The following is a 21,809-nucleotide window of genomic DNA, read 5'->3' on the forward strand; positions in this document are numbered from 1 at the left end:
CCTTTGTTTCATTGCCTGGAGGTTAAAGGTCACCACTTGTTGTTATGTTGTGCACAGGGTAATGCTCTTTCCAGTGTAATCCCCTCTTCCAGCCACTGGAGGGTGACATAGTGGTGTAATATCAGGGTTGGTTGAGTAAATAGAATTAGTGCATTGAAGTAAGTGTGGTGCTGCACATGATGGCAGCAGAGATCAGTTTAGTGAAGCTGTTTTCTTTTCCTTGGTGCTATTCTCATCTTTGCCCACTAGATGGCAGAGTATAATCAAGATGAGTTCGTTTTAACCATTTGTCCCGTTTTGCAGGGCGGAGTTAAGGTGCTGATCACTGGGCCATGGCAAGAGGTCAGCACAAACTACAGCTGTTTATTTGACCAGATCTCAGTCCCAGCTTCTCTTATCCAACCTGGGGTGCTGCGCTGCTACTGCCCAGGTAAAGCAGGAGGACGCTCACTCACACATTGTGTCAGCAAAGTCACATTCTACACATTTTTAATACAATTAATATTATTTGGGGAGTTTGAGTGTCAGCTTTATACATAAAATCATTTTATAGTTTATATACTTTGTTTGTATTGTGGATTAATATAAATGTACAAATGTATCTGTAATATTTCAATAAACTACTGTAGTTCAAAGCAATCAAATATGTATTCTTACTGAAATTAAATAAATATAAACTGGTTAAATATTATGACCAGGTACAAATGTACAAATACAGTGATCTTTTTATCCTAAGAACTACATCTGACAATCTGACCATTAAATATTGATGCTGTGTACATGCACTGAACCTTCATTATCCTCCCCCCCCCTCTCCAGCTCATGACACAGGTCTGGTGACACTTCAGGTGGCCGTCAGTAGCCAGATCATCTCCAGCTCGGTGGTGTTTGAGTACAAGGCCCGCGCTCTTCCCTCACTGCCATCATCTCAGCACGACTGGCTCTCGCTGGATGGTACGTCTCTTTTCAGTTTTACATTTGGTCCCTCGCCCCAAATCTCTCTCTATCATGATTTCTGTACTTTCCCCCCCCCCCCCCGTCTAATGATTCTTCTGTCTGGCTCCACAAATCTCCTGCTGCTGTTAATTTCGTTAATTTTGATTGATGCGCTGCTGAATCATCATTATTACGGTACAAATCTCTTGCTTTTAACTAATTCCTCAAAACATACACATTCATAAGCACTAGTTCTCCCTGAAGCCAAACCTGCTGTATGTTATTAACTGTTTTGAAAAGTGCCAAAAGATAAATCATACACTTTGGCACCCTTTGGTAGCCACATATGCGGTAACAATATGTTTTGATCCTGTATTTTGTGCTGTGATATGAACAGTTCCCTCGTTCATTTTATGTTTATGGCCACTGTTAAATGCTTGAGTTGTAGATGTTGTATGTACAGTGGGGGAAATAATCATTCAACACATCAACAGACAACACAACTTCCAGAAACCCAAAAGGTCATTTTGTGAAAGAGGAATCACACAGGAAAAATACTATTGAAAGCCTTTGTTTGCAGTGACAGCTTTAACCTCATTTGGGACGTTTCTATTCTTCCTGATCATTCTTGGGTTGTTTACCCTCATGTGAATGTTGATCTTCTGTTGGGTGTAAATCTGTAGATTGATTGGGCCGTTCCTACAACTTAATCATCTTCCTCTGGAATCAAATGAATGTTTGCAGCATGTGTTTTGGATCTTTGTCCTGCTGGAAGGTCTCATCCTCATCATCCTGTTTGATGGCAACAGATTCATGAGAAGAATTTTCATTTCCATAGCTCCATGCGTCCTTCCATTCAATAATATTGATTCTGCCAGTACCATTAGGAGAGAAGCAGCCCATCAATAGTCTATGGCTCTTAGGCCCCTCCTCTGACAAACCTACTGACCCCCAGTGAGAAGTGTGTGAGGCTGGTGGAGTGATGTTCTTTCCACTTGCAGATGATTTCTACAATGGTGCTTATAGGAGCATCTAGATGTTGAAAGATTACCAGGGCTCAGCAATCTTATCCAGAAGGTCAATGTAGAAAACCATGTCTCTTGTGTGACAGTTTTCATAAATGATTTGTATTCTTGTGTTCAGAGGTGGGTACTCTTGCTTTTTCTTCAACACTAACTAACGTTGTCAAGCCAGCTGGTGCCTTGTCTTGCCTTGGTGCACCTCAGAACCTTCAATACTTTTTTCCCTGTGTCGTCTTCTTTATTAAAACCTTAGTCCTGGATTGTAATGTGTCTTTTTATTCTGAATTCTTGGGGTTAATACCAATGTCCTATCAAACTTCCATGTGAGTGTCTGCCTTGGAGCTGTGTTTAATAAAGAAATAGTGGTATGTTAAATGTATTTTCCCCACTGTAAGAGAGAACCTTATGGACGTTTTAACCTTTAACTATCTTGCTATGTTCTACATTATATGAATATTAGGAGAATATTGTTGAAAATCATACTGGCCAGCCTCCCAAGTGAATCTGATTTAAGAGTTAACTCTGTTTTATTAAAATGTGAGTGAGACATTTTCATTTTCACTTTGCAGCATCTTCCTCTGAAAAGTGCAAATTAAATATCACGTCATATTCAAAGTTTTATTTTCGGATCAGTTCAGATTGTCTCAGTGTCTCATCTTGCAGTCAGCCAGTAAGATCACTCGATGTATATACAGCAGTGCAAATGGAATGACAGATTTTGTATCGTTGTATTATTCATTGTATTTATATGTGACTCCGTCACAGTGAGAAAGCTTTTGTAAATCTGCATTTAAGAGGAGTTCTATATAAAACAATAGATGCTGCAGGGCTGGCAAATTTCCATTCTGTTCAAATCCAAGTTAAGTCTGTGAGTCAGGAGACCTTCTGTAGGCATGTTCAGCAGAATATAATGAACGTGTGAGTAATTGTGTGTGTGTGCGTGCGTGTGCGTGTGCGTGCGTGTTTTGCTGGTGAGGCATTGCTGCAGTACTTCAGCATTGACAGGATAAAGTAGGGCACGGTGAAGCACAGGCTCACAGGACAGCTGCATTGCAGACGGCTCTTGAGGGAGTGGGAGTGAGTAATCGAGAGCTGGCGGCTCCCATGCACAGCAGCACCAGTGGATCCCTCCGCCATTCATACCCTACTGCCTCACTGGCCCATTCACAGAACCAGTTAAGGAGGAGCTGACTGTCTCAGGGAGAACACAGCCCACCCTATTACCTTACTTATATTAACCCCTTGTCTGCTTTCGCTCCCTGTTTGTTTCATGGCAATGTGCAATGTTGTGTTTGAGAGAGGCGAAGGCAAGAGGAGGTTCACAAAGTTTAGTAATTTGCACTGGAATCTTCACTTGTGAAGTTTTTCTGGATTTTATCTTAATTCTGCTGTGTTGCTCCTGGTAAATCATGTGTTTATTAGAAAAGAATTTGCACAGTCTGACATGAGCTGTAGAAAAATGGCATTTGCGATATCTAAAAACATCTTAAATTTAATTGTAGATCATTTTTGCTTGGTTTCATATGTGCATATACCAATTATGCAACATCATATCTAACTGATGTGTGTGTATCATTTCGAAGTGTGTCAATATATAGAAAAACGCACACAACATAAAAAGTGTCCCTGCAGGTTTTAGCAGATGCGTGCCTGACCTCCAGGTTCAGCACCAGCGCTCTGTGGACAGCGACTCTGGCACAAAAGCGCACTTTGAAAATCGCAGAGAAATTCAATTCCCCTCGTGCCACTAAGTCCATCTATCATAAGTTGTTTCAGAAGTAGGGCAGGATGTAATCACTGGGGTGTGTGCACTCATCGATAATGTCAACAGTCTTGCAGCACGACAGGGGAAAGCAAAGAGCGTTGCACATCTAATCGAGTAATGATTCGTTGCCATTTATTTGTGCACCTCCACATTCCCCCTGATATCCAACTGTGACTGTACAAACTCCGGTGACTTAACCCCTGCGCGGTCACTCACCTGATTAACCACGGGCTGTTTGTGACATACGTTATGAAAGTGTGGGTCCACAGCCACACATCAGCTTTGTGAGTTTGCTCTCCCGTGGAAGACTCACTATGCTGTGATTTGCTAATGGCACAGCTGCCTGCCTGCCTTGATTTGTCATAATGCAGAGTGGGGGAAGGGGCGCTTTTTTCTCTGCAGCACTGCAGGTACGGAGCCATGGGCAGGACGCACAAGAGCTGCCGGAGCCGCACAACACTTACCGTCCACCCCCCCACCCCGATTGCTCCAAAAGTCCCCGAGCTCCTGCAACAACAACAACAAAAAAAAAGAAAGAAAACCCCCCCACGACCCGAGCCCTGGGAGACTTTCGCCAAATCTCAGCCCCGCATAGCTGCATGCACACCGGCTGTTGGTGTGCAGGGGAGCGCATTGACAGTACTGACTGGCACCGGCGTGACAAACACAATGCAGGAGCGGAGGAGTGGGCGTGTTTGGGTAAACATGGTAAACTACCGCAAACAGAGCAGGACTCAGTTTTCAGTTCGCAGCTGAAGGAGACAACCCTGTCGTCTTTTTCCCTTTTTTTGAGTCTTTCTCTCCTTCTTTGAATGGTTGTGCAGACTTTTCTGCAGACTGCATGGAGAGAGAGAGACGCGTCACGGCCAGGCGCGTCGAGCAGAGCAGCTGAGTTCGAATGCGTGACAATGAGAGAAGTGTTATAATCGGACTAAATGTGCAACAATAAAGATGAGGAGCGAGTTGCGAGGAGCTTGAAGGACCCGCGGCTCGAGGAGGAGGAGGCGGCGGCAGAAACGGGAAATTAGGGCGTCTGTTTACCGGCGGCACGTGCGCACATCGTCTCCTAGCAGCGGTATTTGTCATTTTACTGCAGGCTGCTGTAACGGCGACTACTAGAAACACTGGGAAAGTGTGTGTGTGTGTGAGGTGAAACAAGTGAAGAGGAGGAGGGGGCTCTTAGAGGAAGAAGAGTAGTGAGCGGTCTTCCTCTCTCTCTTTCTCTCCCTTTCCCTCTCTCTCTCTCTCCTCGCGTCGCTCTCTTTCCTCACTTTGTTCTATTGTTGACGAGTGCTCTGTTGAGACTGAGACTCAGTCCACACCAAGGATATATATGTTTTTCTTTTTTTTACATTTTTCTATTGGTATAACACCATGCAACTGCCATTCTGAGTGAAATGCAGCTTTGCTTGGACTCCTCTGGGTCAGGATGCCTGTGAATGACACCTGCGTTTCCTAAAAGACAAAAGAGGCAGTCTTTTTGCTTTTTGCTTTGGGGTGGACTCTGCCAATGGAAAATAAAATAGAAGGTTAGAAGTGTTAAGTTCAACCTTTGGCTGTTGTGCTGTGCTGTGTTTGTGTTGTGTTTGGTCTTTTTTAAATCTCTATATATATGCATTCTGTACGTTTCTTGTGAAAGTTGAAGTTCCACGTTTCTGCCCAGCATGCTGAGTGATCCCTGTGCTTTCATGTCCAGCTGTGTCAGTGCTGTAGCTGAGTTTTAAAATAAATGAATCTGTTGTGGCCACATGCTTCTTCAAGTGTTTCCCTGTGACTCTGCCTCATTGCAGAACACTGGAGAGTTGACGTTGATAGTAGCCAACTCCTGACTCACGACTAGTGTCTGAGCAAATTGACTCCTCAAGACGCCTTCAGGGGCAAACACCATTTAATTTCCTTGCATTTTGAGCAGTAAAGGAAGTTCACTTGCAGCTCTCACGAGGCTGTTTGCCAAGTCTTGACACTTTGGGTTTTCACATGGCAGGGACTCTTGACTGTTTCTGGACAGTTTCTGGTCACTGTGTCTGCTCAGACGAGGGTCCCTTATGTTGCAGGCTGCATGTGCTGTTTCACGTGTTGTTAAAAGTACTACAGTAGCTGTCGTGCAGCACATTAGAGCCAGGCTGTCGCATCCATGTGTGTCGCTACTGGTCCAGCGTGTCGTGATTTAAAATCCAGTCCTTGTGCTGCTGTGCTTCATAGTTCAGATTACATGTGTGGGGCTGACTATATCAACAGCATCCGGAGTATGTTAAACAATTAAGGTGCAACTGAACACACTGCATACGCGTTGCTACGGTGCATCGAGTGCTGCCACGTGACAACTGGCAGCAGCACACACGTGAACAGCAACTTCACTCGAGCCTCTGTTTAGTCTTCAAACGTTGCTTTGGTTTAGAGCTTTGCACAATATTTAAATTGACACAGCTGCAGATGTACATTTATCTACCTGTTGCTCGTCTCTGAACTTTGGAGTTTATTTGTATTAAAGGTGTAAGAGTCAATGCATTGGCCACATTGTAGCCTCTGATGAGGACTGTGAAAGATGCAATACAATAAACCAAAGTTGAAAAGTCTGAAATAGAGCATGTTTTGCAAGTGTTGTGTGAGAGTAATGCATATGCATCCATTGCAGAAACAAGTAATAATTATTTAACATACATTGCAGCAGTAGTAGCAGGTTTTTATTTTGGCTGCACTTCACAAAAACATGTCTTGTACTAGTGGTAGTAGCATTAGCATCAATATAGCGGCGCATGCGTATAGTGGTTGTGTGCTTGTTGCAGAAGCAGCATGGGCAGCAGGGTTAATATCGATCATTTCACTTTTGTAATAGTTCTGTCCCTTTTCTCACAGCAGCTCTAAATGTAAAAACCCCTCTGAACACACATATACTGTATGTGTGTGTCAGTGTATTTGTGGATACATGTTTGGGAATGGGGCTGTGAAAACAAATTTCCCGCCTGGAACAATAAAGAATAACTCTATCTGTTGCTACTAATATGAGCAGTTATGTCTATGGAGCTGTTGTGTGCAAATGAGGTGAAAAATCAGATCAATATTATCAATTATTTAATGTTGGATGCAGTATTATCACTGGTGTGGCTCTGCTCGTCCCATAATATGAGTAACAGGAGCCTTATCAATAGTAGTAATTCTACTCACAGCAGCTCTAATGTGAGAGAGCTTACACCTGGAGGTGATGGATCACCTCAGACTGGAGGGTTTAAAGAGACAGTAGTGGGACATTGGAAGAAAAACAATTTGGAGAGCGCACATCATTTCTGGCTGTTTATGTGCCACAGTCCCAGTTCAACACTCCTGATTTATGGACTTCTATTGTTCTTTATACTGTTATATATTTGACTTCTTGATTTTTGTTCTCATTCTTTCACTTTATAGTCTATATTTGAATCCAAAATGCAGTAGTAGGAAGGTGTATAACACCATGATGATTGAATGCTTTCCCACATAATCGTCATGCAGAATGCCTTTGTGCAGCTCATTGTGTGTAGTTTGGGCTGGAACTGTCAAAGACGCCTTGAATGATGCTTTTGATCGCGTTTTGTGAAGCTGTGATTTGTGTTTTGCATTTGATTACATTATCAGTCAGAATATGTCAGCGCTGTGATGTGAAATATGCATTTCGCTGCCCACTCCTGTCCTAACAAGACCCAGTCTGCTATAAATCATAAGGGGATAATGTGTTTTTTTCTGTATTCGCAGCTAATTTACTGTCTGTTTCAATAAGTACAACCCAGGGAATGTGCTTGTTTTATGTTATGTTGTTAGCTCTGCATTTGTGGGTCACTCAGCTAAGGTGCTTCTGTGCCCCTGTTCCGGCCGTGCAGTCGTTTCTCTCTGAGCGGTCATAAGAGCAAATTAAAACAGAGGGGGTAATTTAGTCCCTCACCAAACATAACTTACATCATGTTCAAGATCAGATGGCTCCAAGTCTCAGCTCTGTCCTCAGTTGTAAATTACAAACCTACAATATCCTCTCCATTCTGTAGCCTTCCAGTATTTGACAAAAGACTGAAATGTGATTCAAAGTAGCTGCCAGTTTTATAAACCACTGAGAGGAGGAAGAGAAGGGAGGCTGAGAATCCTGTGAATGCATTTCGTCTTAACTGTGTTGTCCTACTATTAATGGAAAGCTTTGGAGACGTCCTGTCCATCTGGCCGTGGTGGTGTTTTATCTCTGATTGATTCATCTTTGAAATCATTTCTCCACTCATCTCTCCTCTGCAGCTCATGTGTCAGGCAGTATACAGTCGCTGATGCAAATAAGGGGCTAATCGTATGCTGTTGTTACTGTAACACCCAAAAAAAAAAAATCAAACAAACCCACTGTCCAAGACAAAAAGCCAATAGTGAATCACTCTATTAGGGTGATAGCAGATGACAGTAAATCCCAGTGGTGTGCGCTCTTGGCATTTTACCTTCAACGTGACACAGTGCATCTATTCAGTGTTCAGACTAAACTCATATTGACCTATATAGTTGGGTAAATGCCAGTAGGTTAAGAGCTCCTTCACCTTTTGTGGCTGAGCGGAAAAGTATCATTCAAGCTCTGTGACCTTTGTTTGCAGTTATTAAACTTCAGCACACTGTGTAGTTGAGAGTAAATTAACAGTGTGGGAACATCATTTTACAAATTTGCCAACCTGTAGCTGTTGTAATTTGCTGACATATACTGCAAGAGATATGTATATCAGTGATGCAGGCATGTGACTGGCTTGACTTTTGTTTTCGCCTTGAACTTAAAATGTTGGCATCTTGTGTGTTTCTGCTTTTGAAAACAAATTCCAAGCAAAACTAGTAAAGTCATCAAAACCTTTGCCTGCTGACTAAATTATTTTGGATTGAGTAACAAGGCAAACAAGACCTGATCAACCATCTGACAAATAGAAAACAGCCAAATAAGGAATCTCTAGTGGGCGTTTTATTGCCCTTTTTTAAAAAACAAAATCAGTTTGTGTGTTCGCTCCATGTCCGAGGACTTTCCTCCAGTTTCCCCTTGGCAGTCCAAAGACTTTCAGGTTAAGTGCATTGGAAACTAATTTACTGCTCAGTGTGAGTGTGAATGCATTTGTCGGTTTGTGTGTGTTCGCCCTGTGAAGGATTGACGAGCCGTCCGGGTGTACCTGCCTCTCGCCCCACCCCCCACATCCCTGAGCAGTACAGCAGATAAGACGGATGGATGGATGGATGGATGGATGGATGGATGGATGGATGGGTGGTGTCTTCGAATTGATTTGAGGCCGTAATAATAGACTCAACAAAAGAAAGATGTCTCTACCACATATATTATTATTATTCGGGCAGTTTAAATCTCTGCTAACGAGATTGAAATGGGAGGTAAAATAACAATAGATGCAACAAAACCTCCACCATATGTCAAAGTTAAGTTGGTCTTTGATCAATAGACCCCCCCCCCCCCCCCCCCGTGTGCTCCAGCTGTGAGGCCTGCTGCTGCCAGATGGCCAGAGCCCCTTCCTCTGCTCAGTCACAAATACCAGCCTCTGTCAGTCAGCTCACACAGACCCAGAGGGAGGCCGGCCTCTGGTCTTCCTCCGGGGTTACATGCGAGGAGCTGCCTGGCTTCAGAGAGATAACGAGGTCCAGCACTAGATTGATTGGCACGGACACAACCGGGGGTTCAGAAGTGAGGATTAAAGTTGTCCACCTACACTCCATCAAAAGTTCACTATACGTTTATAAGCTATTCTGGTGGAAGTGTGGAATGGAACGTGTGTGGCGGCGAAAGGATAGAGGAAGGGTTCCATGATCTATAATCAGGAAAACAGATGCTGGACTATATTGTTTGTCTAAGACCCCGACTGCTGCTGAAGATGCAAGTTGTTTACTTGCACAAGTGTCCACATGTTTCTAAGATAACGCAGCTCCACTGATAGTTCTCCTCCTGCCCTCATCCTTGACATTTCCAAGCCGCGACAGATGACGCTGCCTCTCGCTGCCTGCTCACCTGACCCAACCACTGAATTCTTCAACCTGTCTCAATGACGACTGCTGCCTTGGCGTATCCTCTCTCTCTCTCTCTCTCTCTCTCTCTCTCTCTCTCTCTCTCTCTCGCCTGACCTCTTCCTCTCCTCTTCTTCTCTCGCCCTCCCTCTCGTCTCATCTCTTCATCCTTGTCCTGTCCTTACCTGCGATGTCTCCTGCTGTCTTCTTCCTCCCTTCAGCGTTCTCACTCCCACTGTGCTCCACTGCATGTCAATAAACAACCCTGTCCTTCCTCCCGTAATCCCTCTGTATGTCAACCTGCTGCCATGTCCCAGAGATGAGGCGGATCACGCGGGGCAGGGCTGTGACGCTGCGCTTGTGTGGGTTGAAACCCAATGCACATCTTGCGGGTCCTTTGCTCTCTGAGTCTCGTAGAGGACACCCATGTCCTCTGAGAGAAGCTAATAGGAAGCAACAGCAGAGCACTTCTGACTCAGCACAGATCAGGCACTGGTTTTATCACACAGAAAGTATGTTACAGTACCTCTACTGTAAAGTGACTTCCCAAATTAGATTTGTGGCTTTTTCCCTATGGAAGCCGGCTGTTTTATCTTTATTATGGGATGTGGTCACAGGACTCTTGTCTAGTTGGTCTCACGTGGCAACAGTAGAAATTCACTGTAACTAGTGCAGCTCTTGTTTAATACGTGGTTGTTTGTGGGGGGGCTGTTTGGTGATGCTGGTTGCAGTTTGCTCTTTGAAACTGTCAAAGTGACCTCCAGTAATTGAGCCGCTTCAAGTAAAGAGCGGCTGCAGGACTCAGTCCACAGAACCCTGAAGCTGCACCACGCTGCTGCACAAAGAGCTGTTCACCTGTTTATTCAAAGCTCTGTGAAACTCGCTGCTACAAATCGGTGCTTCTGGTTCCCTGTTTATTGAAAGTTTATTGATATTGAATGTTTTGTTTGTCCAAAATGCACCAAATTTGACAAGGCCCTTAACAATTCACACACAGACAGACAGACTTCTGGAATTAGCAGATAGATGAGTGTTGGCTCAAATGCAAGCTACAGACTTGCTCATTTGCATTATCGGTCATTAAGGTTCAAGGCCTCTTTCACTAATATGTGGAGGTGCTCTTCACATTCTTGGTGCTCGTAGTTTTCCCCTTTCACCAAAAACAACGGTTCCTCTTTTAAAGGACCTTTAATTGTGGCACTTTCCCTTCGTCTCCTGGCTTTCATCCCAGAGGTGAGAGGTTTTCCACTCTGTCTTTTCAAAAAGACACTCTCCAATTGTTATGTGACAGACTGAACACCCTTAAATTCTATTCTTATTAATATAACTCACAATAGATAGAACCAAGTACTCCATAGGATAACCCACAGCTCAGATGAATTCAGGTAGATAAAAGTTTGGGAGAAGTGATATTCATTCAGTCGGGGAACGAATTCTCTTTCCTATCGAATTTCTCATATGCAATTTGAAGTCCTGCAGGGGAATCCAGCACCTAAAGCATGGGAATAAATGTATAATAAATCTCCATAACCAAGGAATCTTGTCTCATCCACAGAAACTGAGCCTGGCTTTTTTGTGATCACATTTTTCCATTTATTGAAGAATTGTTAAAATACAACCAAACGCATAAAATATGAAAACAATGAAAAATCACTAAGCAGAATAAAAAGGAAAGCAAAAAGAAACTTAGTCTGGCATTGAAATGAATTCTACCTTTCGCTTGACTGATGCTTTCAGTGCTTACAATGTAATGAGTGCTGCTCATTTCTGCACCCACTTGCTTTTTTTTTTTTTTTTTTAAATAAAAGCATGTCACAGTCTACGCTAAATGTGTGCAAGTGACCACGTCTGCTGCCACACACTGTCACAAGGGAGTAAACCGGAAAGTGGGAGGGCGTTAACAACGTCACCCTGTTGTTACAGTTCTGTTTGGCTGCTCACCTTCCCAGTTTCCTCCCTCTCTCCTCCCCCTCATCTCAACCCCCATCCTCCCTCTGCAGTGGACGTGCATCGCATTTGGAGCAGCAGGCAGCAGGTGGAGATGACATCATCTGCACTGCAGCACACTGCAGCACTGGGTCTGAACAAAGACATGTCAGCCTACCGCTAACTATCTCTCTCTCTCTCTCTCTCTCTCTCTCTCTCTCTCTCTCTCTCTCTATTCCTCTTTCTCTATTCCTCTCTCTCTCTTCCTCTTTCTCTCCTCATCTCTCTGTCTACGTCTCTCCCCACCTGTAAACCAGTGGGAGAGGAAGAGCAAAGCCGTGTGCCAGGGCAGGTTGTAGTGCGGTGGCCTATCTCCACCCCATGACTCCCCTCTTGACACGAGCACTCCGTCTGGAACAGGCTTTCAACTCTTCACCTCACCTGTCTCGAGATGGTTGCGCACAAAGCATAGAGTCTGAGCAAAAACTCCAAACTGCTCGATTATTGGAGCAATCTGCTGATCCGACAGCATCCTCACTTACGCAGTCTATAGCACACAGAGGGATCGAAGGCAGAGAACTCAATGTTGTCCTCAGAGTCCATTATTCACACTGCGGCATGTTGTCACTGAAGGCAGTAATTTACCAGCCAGTGACATGTTTTCCTGTCCAATGATAGCACTTACTTGACCTCGTTTACAGCAGCTTATAGGAGGTTTGACTGTGACATTAGCTCTCCACGGAGCCCTGAGCCACGACTGCCAAGACACCGTAAAGCGCAAATGTCACCGGGTCGTACTGTGACGGCTCCCCACTTAGAGTCATTAGGGCCCTACCTACGGCATCAACGCTGAGAAAAGACAGTAGGCAAAGTACACAAAAGCACAGCGAAGAAGATTTATGGACTCCATTTTTTCATTGTTTGCCTTTCTCTCACCATTTTTTTTTTTTTGCTGGTGTACAGAGTCCTTCTCCTCCCCTTCATCAATAAGCCAATAGCACGCTGGCAGACCATACACACACAGCCATGTTCCTGTCGCCTAGTTACCGCTCGGCAGCAGGTTGCCACAGAAACGGCCTCATAGTGGCTAAATGGGGAATGCTAATGCAGTCTTCTATACTCCCTGCTGCAGTGGTCTCTCTGTGCCCATCCCATTCCACTGTCTGCACATAGGATTGTGTGTGTGTGTGTGTGTGTGTGTGTGTGTGTGTGTGTGTGTGTGTGTGTGTGTGTGTGTGTGTGTGTGTGTGTGTGTGTTTGTTGGTAAGGGAGGTTTGTTTCCTAAATGTCTCAGTGATCTTTGGCTCTTAGAGGTTATAATCTCACGTGTACACATTGCAGCAAAGGATAAATTGCAGTGGTTGTAAGAGTTTAGAATTTCTACTATAAATGACCATAAATGAATAGTTTTTTGTGTATTTGTTTCAATTAAAGTCTTTAGAAGAGATTTTCTCTGCCCTTTGTGCACTGGGGTCTTAAATTATGCAACATGGTCTTTATTTCTGACATCAGGATGAGCTTTTCTTGTCGCAAGGCTGAAAAGCTGATCAGAGACAACCCCACTCCACTACTTTGACACGAGGTACAAAGCAGCAGTCGCCTCCAAAGCAGCAAGTAAACACTCCAAGTCTTACACACCTGCATCCATCTTGATGCATGGAAAGGCCGCATTTCAAGGACTGTGGATGGGTGCGAGTGGTGATTGATTCAGTACTGTCAGCTCTGTGGTCCTCCTACCACACAGGCGTATGGAACCAGGGTGGGCTGGAACTCTGTGACCATAACAGGCTGCACTTAATCAGCTGGAGAGGCCCGTCAGCTGCACACTCCCCCAGAGTGTGTCTGAGGCCCTGTGTGAAAGGCTGGACACATTTAGCATGCCCCCACTCATTGGCCAATCATTCAACCTGTATTAGCGTGCTGGGCCAGTGCTTGAGTAATGCATGAGAGATGGCAGCAGGAGTTCAGTGATGGGAGCCATTAGCAGATGATTGATGGGCCTGAAAGGTTATTTTAGTAAAGTCGATTGTTTTGATGAAGTGAATGATTGATGCCATTGTTTTTCACTCACAATCTGCAGAGATTAAGAGTGATTATCGGGGGGGGTTGTGTGTTACAGCTAAAAGTAGGAAATTAAATTGCCATCAGCGTTGCCGTATCTGAGAAATTTGTGTTAATTCCCTGGTGATGTTAATCCCCAAGTGACTGCGACAGTCCTCATGCCGCTCAGAGCACCTTGTGGTGCATACTACGTGATAATTTGTCTTGTCAGGACTCAGGGTTGTTTGTGCTGGTAACAGCAAAGACATATTTTTCTTGCTACTTGTGCTACTTGTGTGCTGACGTGTTCTTCATCTTCTTCTGTGTCCCACTGTTTGCCTAGATAACCAGTTCAGAATGTCTATCCTGGAGCGCTTGGAGCAGATGGAGAGGAGGATGGCGGAGATGGCCAGCCACCAGCAGCCGAGCAGTGCAGGGAGTGGCGGAGCTGGGGGAGGGACAGGGGGGACAGGGGGAGGTGGCGGAGGAGGTGGAGGAGGTGGAGGCAACCACAGCCAGTCACAGGTAAAAGGCAACATCATGTTACTCGTGCTTTCAGCGTTAAAACAACATTTTGTATGTGTCAGTACACAGCAAGCACATACTCATAATAACGTCTTGCTCCTTTGCTTATGTGAGTGTGTGTCTGGCCAGATTCAAGCAGGCAGCTCTTTTGAGAGCCGCGTGGTGGTGGTCTGTGAGAAGATGATGAGCAGAGCTTGCTGGGCCAAGTCCAAACATTTAATCCACTCTAAGACCTTCCGAGGCATGACACTCCTTCACCTGGCTGCAGGCCAGGGATACGCCACCCTCATCCAGACACTCATCAAGTGGCGGTGAGAACCAATCTACTCTAGATACTCTATAATGGTGCTTTGGTTTGTAATTGGTGTGCACCACACCGAATGCCAGTGGGTTGCTGATTGTTTTCTCTCCTCCATACAGCACTAAGCATGCTGATAGTATTGATTTAGAGTTGGAAGTGGACCCTCTGAATGTGGATCACTTCTCCTGCACGCCTCTGGTAAGTGAGCATCTTTTATGTGAAGAGAATCCTAGAAGTTATTACTGAACCTGTAGTCAGTGTAGATTGATGTTTCCTAATCTGCCTTTTCTGATCCATCAGATGTGGGCGTGTGCCCTGGGTCACCTGGAGGCAGCAGTCGTCCTGTACAAATGGGACCGACGTGCCCTCGCTATCCCAGACTCTCTCGGCCGCTTACCCCTGTCGATCGCCCGCTCTCGTGGCCACACCAAATTGGCTGAATGTCTGGAGCAGCTACAGAGGGAGGAGCAGCAGGTTCCAGCCCCTCTACCACCCGCAGCTCGCATGTCCTTCTCCCCGGGCCCAGACGCCCCCACCACAGACAGCTGGATGGTCAGCTGGGCAAACGACAGTGTAGTCGCACCCAGCAGCAAGAAAGGAGGTCCTGCCACCACCACAACCACATCCAGCACCACCAGCCTCAATCCAGGTCAGTGGACTTCTCTTTTTCATGTTTCTAACACTTAGAAGAAAAGTGTTTCACCTAATGGCTACATATTTTGTTTATTGCAGACCTGAGAAGGCCCAGATCAGAGCCTTCCAACTACTACAGCAGCGAGGGCCAAAGAGACCTCCCACTAGCTAAAAAACATAAACCCAACCCAGAACTCTCTCAGACACGGCCGGACAAGGCCATGTCTGTTCCTCTGAGCCTGGAGCAGCAGCAGTTCCACAAGCTGTCCTCCAGTCCCAAAAGCCTGTCCTCAGAGGGCCTGAGCTCAGACAAGAGCCTGTCCACAGGAGGCTGCACGGGGACAGTCAGATGGACCTCGAGAGAGAGCTTCTCCAGCAGCGGCTTGGGAAGGAAGACGCCGGGGGTCGGTGGAGGCAGCAGCCTTGGGAAGGAGAAACTGGTCAACCGGTTGCGTCAGCGAGAGCAGCTCGGCATGCTGGTGATGGCAGACAGAGAAATGGCTGATGCGGAACTGTTATCCTATCGGGAGGATCTAGAGAACCAGGACTGCCTCACACAGATGGATGACCTACAGGTGATTAAACAACCAAAACACAACAGCGGTGTACGTGGTCAGTGTGTAGAACCTGGCACCAGCAGTGCCAAAGAATTAATTTGGGCCAAAAGCATTTTGCTGTTGATGTAAAAGACTGCATCACAGAAATGGACTGCAACACTACAGCAGCAGAAATGTCAGCAGAAATCAGAGTCTGGAAGAAAAGCATAGAGCAGAAAAGTGGCAATGTGAACTGATCTTCACACTGTTAGTGAAAAAGAAAAGGAACAAGCCTTTCAATACAAATACACATCATAAGCTTTTGCATATAAACCATTCGTACTACTCGACGGAGGCTGTTGTAAGAGCTGCACAGTCACCAGTGAAGAATGAATGACATTTAAACAGTGCCATGTTATCTCTATTATGTCCGCCTTCTCTACTGGGCAGGCAAAGTGCACCAGGCCAACCTGACACTTAATAATGACCATCACAGAGTAATAAACTCTCTCTATTGATCCATGTCTATAACCTGGGAATTCTTCCGGTCGTCTTTCTCTGTCTAACTTGTCCTTCAAGAGATGTGCTTAGTGCTGGATTAGAAATGTTTCGCTATAAGTCATTCCCAATTCGATCCCCTGCTTTTCTCACTCGTCTCGGTTTGTCTCCACCGAACAGGTGAACATGATGACTCTGGCAGAGCACATCATCGAGGCCACGCCGGAGAGAATCAAGAGGGAGAACTTCACCGCTGCCGACTCTGTTCCCTTAGACACGTCGGGGGTCAGCAACACCATGAACTGGCTGGCCAACTACCTGGGAGATGTGGAGCAGCTGCCAAGCATCATACATCTGCGGTAAGGAGCATGGGGGGCGGCAGATATCAATATTGAAATGACAGCGTGTGTGTGTGTGCATAGTACGAGTTCCCCTCCCTGCAGAGGTATTCATTTTTTTATGTTGCTGAATTTTGGAATAAAATGGGTGGGGAAGTATAGGTGTAAAGTAAACAGCTGTGTTGTAGGATTGGATATTTACTACCTGCAGCTTCCCTCCAGTAAAAGCAAAGAGGAAGTGAACACGTCTGTATTGGTCTTTCCTCAGATCTCTTTACAATGAGCCCCTGACCCCATCGTCCAACACCAGCCTCAGTCCTGGCGGGTCTCCGCTCAGGGAGACGCCCCTGGAGCGCTCCACACTCCCGTCCCCGGCCGACTGGAGTGAGTTCATCAATGCCTCCAACAGCAAGGTGGAGCGAGACCTGGCCCAGCTGACTCTGTCCGATCCCGAGCAGAGAGAGCTGTACGAGGCCGCCCGCCTCGTCCAAACTGCCTTCCGCAAGTACAAGGTACAGGCCTGGCTCTGGTGCCGTATGCTGTGTGTACTGCAGTCCACAGTGGCAGGGCTGTGCTGTTCGGTGGTTTTTCTTTTGGGGCCTTCGGGGGGAGATGTTGAAAGGTTCCAGGCTGTAGAGTTCTGACTTTAGCAGGAAAGGTCTCGATGCGTCTGGAGATTTACTGTTTCTAATCACGCTTAATATGATGCTCACATTTTTTCTATCTCTGTCTCATTCTCTGTTTCTCTGATCACACGCACACGTCAACACAAGCAAAGACAGATTCCGATATGTCCCTGTGGTTTCAGCATGGGAAGGTGGCTTGAGCAGAGCATGGCCTTGCTTAGAGGAACGATGCATTGCCCCCCCCCCCCCCCGAACCCCTGCTCCAAATAGACACAATTAAGTTTATGTTCTCTTCTCTCTCTCTCTCTCTCTCTTCTCTCACTTACTTGTTTGGAGCCTGCTACTGCCTGTTTTTAACTAGCTCTCCACACACCAGTCCCTCTTCCCCCCCGCCCGATCCCATTCCTCAACTTGCTACCCAACCTCCCGAAGCTACATGAGAAGTTCATATGACAAATCCTTTTGCTGTCGTTCACAGTCGTCTGTTGTGTCAGCTGATACTGAGCTAGACCTTTGGCTCTGTGTCGCTCCACAGCTTACCTCCTTCTCCCCACTGTCCACTTCACCAGGCGTGGACTCATTCCAAGGTGGCATTCATTTGCCAGCCACCGGGAGACCTCAGCGAGACTTGACATGGCAACTAATTTTCCTTTGTGGCGAAATGCAGGTTCTACTGTGACCTCTGACCTATTCCACTCTACTCTCCAACAGGGACGGCCGCTCCGAGAGCAACAGGAAGTAGCTGCTGCTGTTATTCAACGTTGTTACAAGAAGTACAAACAGGTAGGGACCACAAAGTGCCGAGCGAGACAAATGTAAGAGGAATCAATGACTGAACTCTCAATACAGAGCTTTGGTGAATATTAGTGCATCATTCACAATCTTTCCCTTTTCTGTTTGCAAGCTAACATGGATAGCCTTGAAGGTAAATTGCTTTTCACTACCAGCAGCTGAATTCATTGCCAAACTTCAGATTGTGATCCTCTACTGCAGCGGGATCCCGTAGCGCCACTGCAGCGTTCACACATCTAGCAAAAGCACGTCACGTTTGTTTTGTTCTCGTCAACAGTACGCACTTTATAAGAAGATGACGCAGGCCGCCATCCTTATCCAGAGTAAATTTCGCAGCTACCATGAACAGAAGAAGTTCCAGCAGAGCAGGAGGGCGGCTGTGCTCATTCAGCAATACTACCGCAGCTACAAGGAGTTTGGGAGGCTGAAGCCCCACCACCGCGGGGCAGCTGCTGCCCTGGTGCAGCACAAACTGAGGTACATACTCTGAGATGTAATCATCCTGCTAGAAACAGTATGTTAATGAAGGAACCACTCTATCTTGCTGCCTATTACAAAATTAACTGCAGTAGTTATGTTATTGGAATTGATGAAGGAGAAGTCAGGACTTAAGTCAGATACATTTTAAGAGGGAACCCTGACTGAGCACTCACACGTACGCGATGAACCTGATGCTCGGCGATGGCAAACTCATCATAACGACAACAAGCAGTCACAGTTTCCTGCTCAGTTTTAGTGGTGACCAGGAAATGCTCAAGAGAAGGAAATAAACTCCACAACCAGATGAGCACTGACCAGGTTCAGCAGTTGACTCTGCCTCCTCTACAGACTCTTTTTAACGTTAGATGTCTGTATTTACATTATGTCTATTTAATGTTTATGATGATTGTGGCATTTACCGAAGTGTTCGGATGAAATATGGAAAAAAAGAGAACTCGATAAGAGAACTTCTTACTCCTTTTTGGACATAATTTATTTCCTTTGAACATTTTAGTTAAAGTTCACGTGTTTTTTGAGCCATTTTCTCACTTACATGTATTAATAATTCTCTTTTTATTTTAAACCTCTTTGAAATAAAAACCTAACCTAACTATTGATGTGATTCGACTGAGTTGTGATAGTTGAGCTTTTCTCAGAACCACAATGCAGTTGTTCAAAGTGAACGAGCAGCGTTTCGGTTGAAGCCTACGTGCGAGTCCTCGGTAAAGACTCTCAAGATGATGAACAATCAGTTTCTGGTTATTAATAACTGTACAAATTGCTATATTCAGTTGCAGCTGAACTGTTAACATCATATTAACATGAATATGTGGCTCTGTGGTGTTTTTATAGAGGTAGTCTGCTCACAAAGAGGCAGGATCAGGCTGCCAGGAAGATCATGAGGTTCCTCCGTCGCTGTCGCCACAGGTAGACCCCGACACTGAAACACACACTGACTCACTCACATACACACTCACAGGATCTAACATAGACAAAGCAGAACCTCAGTGGTTGGCTCATGGTCTAAAGGGATAATGTCCCACTGAGCTAATCGGTAAGACACAGTAGAAACTTCATAACTTTCCTCTTTACTCGGTGTCATGTGTTTTTTTTATTTACTTTTCTAAATTGGGTGGTTAGAAATGTCTTCCAACACCTTAGCTCCACCTCCCCCCCCCCCCCCCCCCCTCTCACTGTATTTGGCCCCCCCCACCTGTCCTTGCCCCCTCCCTCACAGTGCCTACTGTGTGCTAATAGCTCTCTGGTATTGTTTTGCTGTTTATGCCAAGCCCCTTGATGGACCATAGACTGTTCAAGCGGGTGAGTGCAGCCTCAGCAACTCAGTTCGTGCCTCTCTCTCTCTCTTTCTCTTTCTCTCTCTCTCTCTCTCTCTCTCTCTCTCTCTCTCTCTCTCTCTCTCTCTCTCTCTCTCACTCACTCACTCTCACTCTCTCTCTCTCTCACTCACTCTTATCTCTCCCTCTCTCTCCCTCTTATCTCCCTCTTGGCTCTGTTTTTCACTCTCACTCTCTAATAATACAATTATTTCCTCCTGTCTCGACCTTTGCATTCTGTCCTTCCTTCCCTCTCTTTCTCTCCCTCTCTCTCTCCCTCACTCTCTCTCTCTCCCACCCCTCCACCCAATCTGCCTCCATCTCCATCACTGTTGCTTGATGCCTGCTTGCATGAAGGGCTGCCGACCGGAGCCACAGGTGGACTGAGACGCTCAGATTTAGAGCAGAACCGATCTCGAACTAACAAAATGCTTATGAATGACGATGTCACTGCAACACTTAACAGGCACTTCTCTCTGACTCTCTTTTATCTCTGTCTTTTTCTCCTTGGAAATGACTTTCTGTTTCACGACGGTTTCTTCCTTTTGGTTTTTTTTCTTTTGACTTTTGGTTGTGTGGTTATGCAGATGAAAGCCAGTTTAAGGGAGCGGGAGGCTTTTTCCTCGATCATGTTTTTTATTCTGCTGCATGTCAAGTGGTGACACCTCTGGGCCTTGCTCCTCTACCTTCAGGCATGCTATGGGCCTGCTGTTTCTCAACTGGATGTCTGTCTGTCTGACTGGCCTTGTGTCCTGTTTCTAGCCACTCAACAGACTGGGAGGGGAACCTGTCCCCCCCCGCTGTAACCCTAACCCTAACCCATATGCTTAAAGCCATGTCCAACTGTTGAATGCAATTTGCCGTTTGGTTCATCAAAACAAAGTGAATTAGAAGTACAGCACAATAAGATTTCTGCTGAATGAAGCTACACAAACACCACGTTATAGAAGATTTAACGTTTGATTATCACAAACCTTCCGCCTCCTTGCTGTTGACATCCCTGCGACATGTTTACCTCTGTTGTTTACTGTCCTGAATTGGGACACGGCGTCTTTAGAGAATTGTGGAAATACCAACTCTAATTCAGGCGTGTCTGCTATAGTGTGGTATTACAGTAGGTTAGGAAGCTGTGATAGCATATAGGTCACAGTGGAAAAACAAACAATAGGTTCCTTTACAACCCCCCCCCCCCCCCCCCCCCCGCAGGACTACATCACAAAGCTCTAATGGATTCATTCCTCCAGGGAGTTCACCAGTTCTGCATGAGAGGATGCAGCACACACACACACACACGCTGCATCTAAACATGCATCCAGCTCGTCTTCCTCTCTTCAATACATAAATGTTGCAGTATTTACCTTCTTCTAAGAACTGCCGGAGCAGAACGAAATCCATAACGTGACGGTGGTTGATGTGTTAAAATCCAATTTTTTAAGGGTAAAGAGTGTCGTGCACTCAACAGAACCACTTTTCACTCATCCTCTGCTCCTCCGTGAACTAATCACTCAAATCTAATCTGTACAGCTCATATTCACAAATCAGTTTTGCCTCACTGGCTTATTAACCCTCGACAGAAGTGAGGAAAACCTCCCCCCCCAAAAAAACATTTACGTATAAACCTCAGGAAGAGTCACAAGTACTAACTACATTTCAAAATTCTATATTGCAGTGTATCTTCTTGTCATAATCAAAGTCAGTTACTTGAGTGTAACATGCAGCATTTTGTAGAATAACTGTAATTAAAATAGCTATAATATCAATGCCGTATTTTTTTGGGAACATTTAAAAATTACACTCATTTCATGAAAAGATTTCCTGTCCTTATTCTGTCACTTAAGTGTAATTTATCATTAATGTAATAAGTTAATATAGTAATGATTTTGTAATTGTGCTATAATAATAATCCCTTTTGTCCAGCTCCATCCTGACCAACGCTTCCTTTCACAGAGCAGCCGTAGTTCCTGTTGTTCTGGGCTGACTTGATATTGTTCTGATAGTTGTGGCTGAGCCGTGTGATACTGTGTTTGTGTGTGTGTTTGTGTGTTTGTGTGTGTTTGATGAGCTTGTTACTC

At 45.4% G+C, this 21,809-nt stretch overlaps 1 protein-coding gene across 13 annotated transcripts in view; it reads left to right on the forward strand.

The window, feature by feature from the left end:
• camta1a (calmodulin binding transcription activator 1a) overlaps positions 1-21,809 on the forward strand; it is a 281,924-nt gene that overhangs the window by 256,454 nt on the left and 3,661 nt on the right. For 3 of the 13 annotated variants that reach the window (XM_034591544.1, XM_034591551.1, XM_034591550.1), the window contains 14 exons: positions 304-430; positions 820-954; positions 14,009-14,199; positions 14,314-14,510; positions 14,620-14,698; positions 14,801-15,149; positions 15,233-15,708; positions 16,348-16,526; positions 16,774-17,017; positions 17,843-17,914; positions 18,036-18,056; positions 18,201-18,400; positions 19,256-19,330; positions 19,693-19,723. In XM_034591544.1, the coding sequence (XP_034447435.1) occupies positions 304-430; positions 820-954; positions 14,009-14,199; positions 14,314-14,510; positions 14,620-14,698; positions 14,801-15,149; positions 15,233-15,708; positions 16,348-16,526; positions 16,774-17,017; positions 17,843-17,914; positions 18,036-18,056; positions 18,201-18,400; positions 19,256-19,330; positions 19,693-19,723 (2,376 nt within the window). Of the gene's footprint in view, positions 1-303; positions 431-819; positions 955-4,306; positions 5,253-14,008; positions 14,200-14,313; positions 14,511-14,619; positions 14,699-14,800; positions 15,150-15,232; positions 15,709-16,347; positions 16,527-16,773; positions 17,018-17,842; positions 17,915-18,035; positions 18,057-18,200; positions 18,401-19,255; positions 19,331-19,692; positions 19,724-21,809 lie in introns of those variants that run through there. The other 10 variants (XM_034591549.1, XM_034591557.1, XM_034591546.1 and 7 more) reach the window with 9 other exon arrangements.

The sequence above is a fragment of the Hippoglossus hippoglossus genome, chromosome 7, assembly GCF_009819705.1.
Source record: "Hippoglossus hippoglossus isolate fHipHip1 chromosome 7, fHipHip1.pri, whole genome shotgun sequence".
NCBI classification, from domain to species: domain Eukaryota; kingdom Metazoa; phylum Chordata; class Actinopteri; order Pleuronectiformes; family Pleuronectidae; genus Hippoglossus; species Hippoglossus hippoglossus.